The following is a 4742-nucleotide window of genomic DNA, read 5'->3' on the forward strand; positions in this document are numbered from 1 at the left end:
ATATATCCTTTTTACCAATTATTGTAAATATGACAATATATTTCCCATATTCATCCCTGGAAGAATCTTGAGACACCATTTCAGACACCCCTAAAGTGGACCGTACCATTTCTTAAACTTGACCAGTTGTCTGCTGCCTCGCTCCAGCTGAGGCTCCGCCCTCAAGTCTCTGCTACAGATGCTTTAGGTTGATGACGCTAATGTTAGCTAGCTTCTAACTTTAGCCCTATGTTTACAGTTTAGCTAACTACTGTTCCAGTGTTAGCTTGTCATTTCATGACCCATATAAAACGTCATATATGAGCTAATGTTACAAACACTGGAGCTCAGTCATGAGCAGTGAGACAGTGGAGGATCAACGACTTCACATCAATATAGAGTTTATCATTTCATGTTCCTAGTCTTTGTGTGTCTGTGTGGTTCAGTCTTTTACCTGTTGTCTCTTTGAACAATATTAAAACACCTGTGTGCTGAAGGCTCAGTGATTGTATTAGCAGTGGTGGAAAGTGATTAAGTACATTTACTCTAAGTACTGTACTCAAGTGCAATATTGAGGTACTTGTACGTTTCCATGTGATGCTACTTTATATTTCCACTCGTACATTTCAGAGGGGAATGCTGTACTTTCTACTGCACTACAGCTTTAGTTAAATAAGTAACGTGCTGCAAGGACTGTAACGCTTCGGTTCACTGACACACACTGTTCTGGGTTCCTCTCATGCTGGAGAAAAGGTTGAACAGCAGGCCGCCTGGACATGATCAGGGCTTTGGATACGAAGCTCTTCACATTTTCTTTAAATCTGATTCCAGTCCCAAACTTTATAGAAGTCATTTACAGTTTTTAGAAAATGTTCTGTGCACTGAAGCAACCAAGTTTTGCAAATTCAATTAAAATGGACATTGATATTTATAATCCATATTTTAAAAGAATGCATGATCATTTATTGCACTGGTAATAAATATTTACATTTGATTTGACCTGTGGCGATTCAGGGACGAGTCGAAACGCCTGTAATCTTACAGATGTCTCTAACAGAACAGTGAACGTCTCTTTTTCTGTTTTCATTTGGTGTCCAACACAAGAGTCTTAAATAGATTAAGATTCTGTATGTAGCATATAATATATAGAGTATAATGTAGAATAATGCCATTTTATTTTAGACAGAAAAAATAATGTTGCATGAATTGTGTATCCCTGCTGTATACATCCCTCAGCTTAATTAACTGTGTCAGTGTAATCACATTTAAGTTGCATTGCAGGCATCAGCGTTCAGGCGAGTGGCTCATCCCTTGATGCTACATGTCATTTAATTGATAATCTGACAGAATGCACGGGTCTATTAGCAGTGGTTGTGGGCGGGTTGTGGAAAGCTGACGTCAGTGTAGGTGGTCGGTGACGGCGGGGGAGGGGCCACAGAGCGAACTGATCCCACGTGTGACGGAGTGCTGCTTTCCCGGCTCACTGACACTGACACTGGAGCTCCGCTCTGTCTGCCGACCCTCCTGTCTGTGTGTGTCCGTTAGTCGCTGCCTGCACCTGGGTCAGATATGGAAGGCGACGGGAGCCAAGCCACGTCTGGAAGCCCGACTGATCCGCAGCACGACCCGGGGTAAGGTTACAGCCTGTCGGTATAAACACTGCGTTTGTCACACATGACTTGTTGTTGTTTAAACTGCATATTTTCAGATTGAATTCACACTGACAGTTCCGCCGCCTTCCGGGTCCGGTCAACTACACCTTTGTTTGCTTACATTTCCAAACGGGCCTGCCCCCTTTTCGCAGCCTGGCCGGGTCCGATATGAGCCGTTATTGCGCGTATGGAAGCACCACGCCAAACGTCGTTCAGAAACCTTGGAGTTTAACACTGCCGCACCTGCGGACAAATGTACACGGCTCTAAAGGGAGTGTTTAAGACCTTTTTTTATATCTAAGGCTTTCTCTGGTAAAATCGGCATGTTGTTTTTCCCGCTCAGCTGCACTTTATCTAAATAAAACAAACATTTTGCACCTGGTTCCCGCTGCTCCTCACCACCCACTGCGCTGTGTTTTGATGGAGGAAGGAGAGCGTTCTGTCTCGGCCGAACCGATTTAAAAAGTTGAGCTAAGCCGTTATTAGCACGGCACGGTTTATGACACGGAAGCCGAATTGAAGACCGTGTTCGTACCAACAGTTGACAGCCGGAAGTTTTGCTGTACGCGGCGTGTAGCTCTGCCAAGGAGCCGGCAGGCTTTAACTGCCAGACGGTTTGAAGGGAATCTGGCACGACCGTTGGTCCACAGCGGAGAGAGGGGGGGACGTTTCGCGGCTGCTGCTGGCTCAGCTCTGCAAACTGCTGTCGGACTGCCTCGCCGCTGCGTTGCCTCTATTTTAGTCTTTACTTCTCTCCAGTCGGTGAAGTAGTTAGCTAAACATCAAAATGGCCGATGTGGAATCTGGACTGACTTCTGTCGCCTTCTGTTCCTTTGGCAGGAAAATGTTTATCGGCGGGCTCAGCTGGCAAACTTCACCAGGTAAGAGCAGCGTCCAGATCCGTGTGTGTGTGTGTGTGTGTGTGTGTGTTTCCCTGTATGTGTGTGTGTGTGTGTGTGTGTTTCCCTGTGTATGTGTGTGTGCGCGCGCGCGTGTGCCTGCGCAAGGTTATTTTGATTTCAAGTCCTCCATTCGACCCCTGTGCACCACAGTGACATTCACTGCTGACAACACACATTCATCTTCTTATTTCCTGCTGAAATAAAGAAGCCGTGACCCTCCGTGTCTCCCTCTCTCCACAGACAGCCTTAGAGATTATTTCAGTAAATTCGGGGAGATCAGAGAATGTATGGTGATGAGAGACCCGACGACAAAACGCTCCAGGTAAACAAACACAAACAAGATAATGGCGGGAAATGAGCATGTCCTGCTGTGTGGAGTGATATTGTTATTTACCGTGCGCTGCTAATGAATGACAGGGTGATGCAGTTTGACATTGACTCAGAGCTGGGGAGAGAATTCCCTCTGCTGCCTCATTTATTATGATGTAATGTGTTTAAAAAAGGTCAGTGAGTTTAAATCAATGGGGAAAGTAATTTAAAGGGAATTTAAAGTCAATGCAATGAATTGAGATAATATTCATTTACACATTGCTCTTTAATTATCATGACTAATATGAATTAGATTGATACATAGATATAAAGATACTTTATTAAAATAAATGATAATATATAATAATAAATAATATGTGTATATAAAAACAGAAAAATGTATAAGAAATATACGTGCATGGCCGTGCAGTGAAGATGCTCTTTGTGATGATTGAAGCGTAAAGTGTGACTCGTGATAATGGGATGTTAAGGTGTGTGTTGTTGTTGTGCCGTGTCTCCACAGGGGCTTCGGCTTCGTCACTTTTGCAGATGCTGCCAGCGTCGATAAAGTCTTAGCACAGCCGCACCACGAGTTAGACTCTAAAATGGTACGTTCACCTTTTTTTATTCTGTCTGTGTGTTATGTTCACAAACACCTGATGGTCACAGAGCACAGAGGGAAACACACACACACACACACACACACACACACACACACACTTTATCCAGCTGGGTTTTGATTTAGTTTGCGTTCTTGTGATTTGAGGTAATTTTATTTGACTTATTTACAGGAAATCAAACCAAATTTGTTCTCGGTCTCGAGACGTTTGTTCTGCTTCCTCAGATCTGTCTCGTCTTCTCTGTTACAGTCTCTTTCAGCCTTTCGTCTTAGTGTGTCTGGCTGCTGTCTCGTGTCTTTAAATGTCTTTAAATGGCGGCTGTGGCTCAGGAGATAGAGCCGGTGGTTCGATCCCCGGTTGTCATAGTGTCCTTGGGCAAGATACTGAACTCCAAACTGCCTCTGGTGGCTGATCCATCAGTGTGTGAATGGGTGAATTTGTGTGTTATATAAGTGCAGTCCATTTACCATTATTTATATATATATATATATATATATATATATATATATATATATATATATATTAATATCACATGACAGAAGGACAAAGGTGTTTGAGGACAGAGTGATGGACAGATGCAGGACGTGTCGTATGTACGGAGCTCGTTAATCTACAGGAAATGAAGCTAATTGATGCTCGTCAAACATTCTTCTGATTAATATTTAATCCGGTGAGAGCTGGTTTTAATATGAAACACTTCACTGAAACAAAAGTGACATCATCAGTTCATCCTCTTCATCCTCGTCTTCGTGCAGATGTGACTCTTCCTCTGGTTTCATGTTGTTTTTACAACCCTCTGAGGTCAAAGGGCGTTTTCTCCATTTCTCCATTATTTCTTAAATCCACCTTTTAAAGGTTGTTGCACGTGACGTAACACAGGTGTTTCCATCACTGGGTTAGTGATGCGTGGAGATAAAGTCTGTAGGTTCATAACAACAGTGGAAGATACACTTCTGAGATCACTGACACCTCGTTGTCTGTCACTCGGCTTTCACCAGAATTTAGAGGCTGAGAGTCATTTATGATCTCACAAGAATATATAAGAGGAAGTGGAGAGTGTGTGTGTGTGTGTGTGTGTGTGTGTGTGTGTTTTTTATCACAGAGACATTCAGAGAAACATCCACCAACCCTCACAGGGTTAATTCATATATCTATGTAATTATTCCAGTTTGTTGTTTGTGAAATGTTGAATATGAAGTGACTGTGTGAGTCTGTATCTTGGTCACATCTTATGACACAGGAAGGGAGTCCACCCCCCCCCCCCCCCCCCCCCCCCCCCC

At 43.4% G+C, this 4742-nt stretch overlaps 1 protein-coding gene across 1 annotated transcript in view; it reads left to right on the forward strand.

Moving 5' to 3' along the window:
• The first annotated feature begins 1450 nt into the window (after positions 1-1450).
• The window catches only part of msi1a (musashi RNA binding protein 1a), a 6193-nt gene continuing 2901 nt past the window's right edge, over positions 1451-4742 (forward strand). The window contains exons 1-4 of the mRNA XM_023424839.2: positions 1451-1610; positions 2472-2512; positions 2774-2855; positions 3366-3450. Coding sequence (XP_023280607.2) covers positions 1549-1610; positions 2472-2512; positions 2774-2855; positions 3366-3450 — 270 coding nt within the window. The 5' untranslated portion in view covers positions 1451-1548. The remainder of the gene's footprint in view (positions 1611-2471; positions 2513-2773; positions 2856-3365; positions 3451-4742) is intronic.

The sequence above is a fragment of the Seriola lalandi genome, unplaced genomic scaffold (assembly GCF_002814215.2).
Source record: "Seriola lalandi dorsalis isolate HSWRI2012SDOR001 ecotype SW California unplaced genomic scaffold, Sedor1 jcf7180002054755, whole genome shotgun sequence".
Classification (NCBI taxonomy): Eukaryota; Metazoa; Chordata; class Actinopteri; order Carangiformes; family Carangidae; genus Seriola; species Seriola lalandi.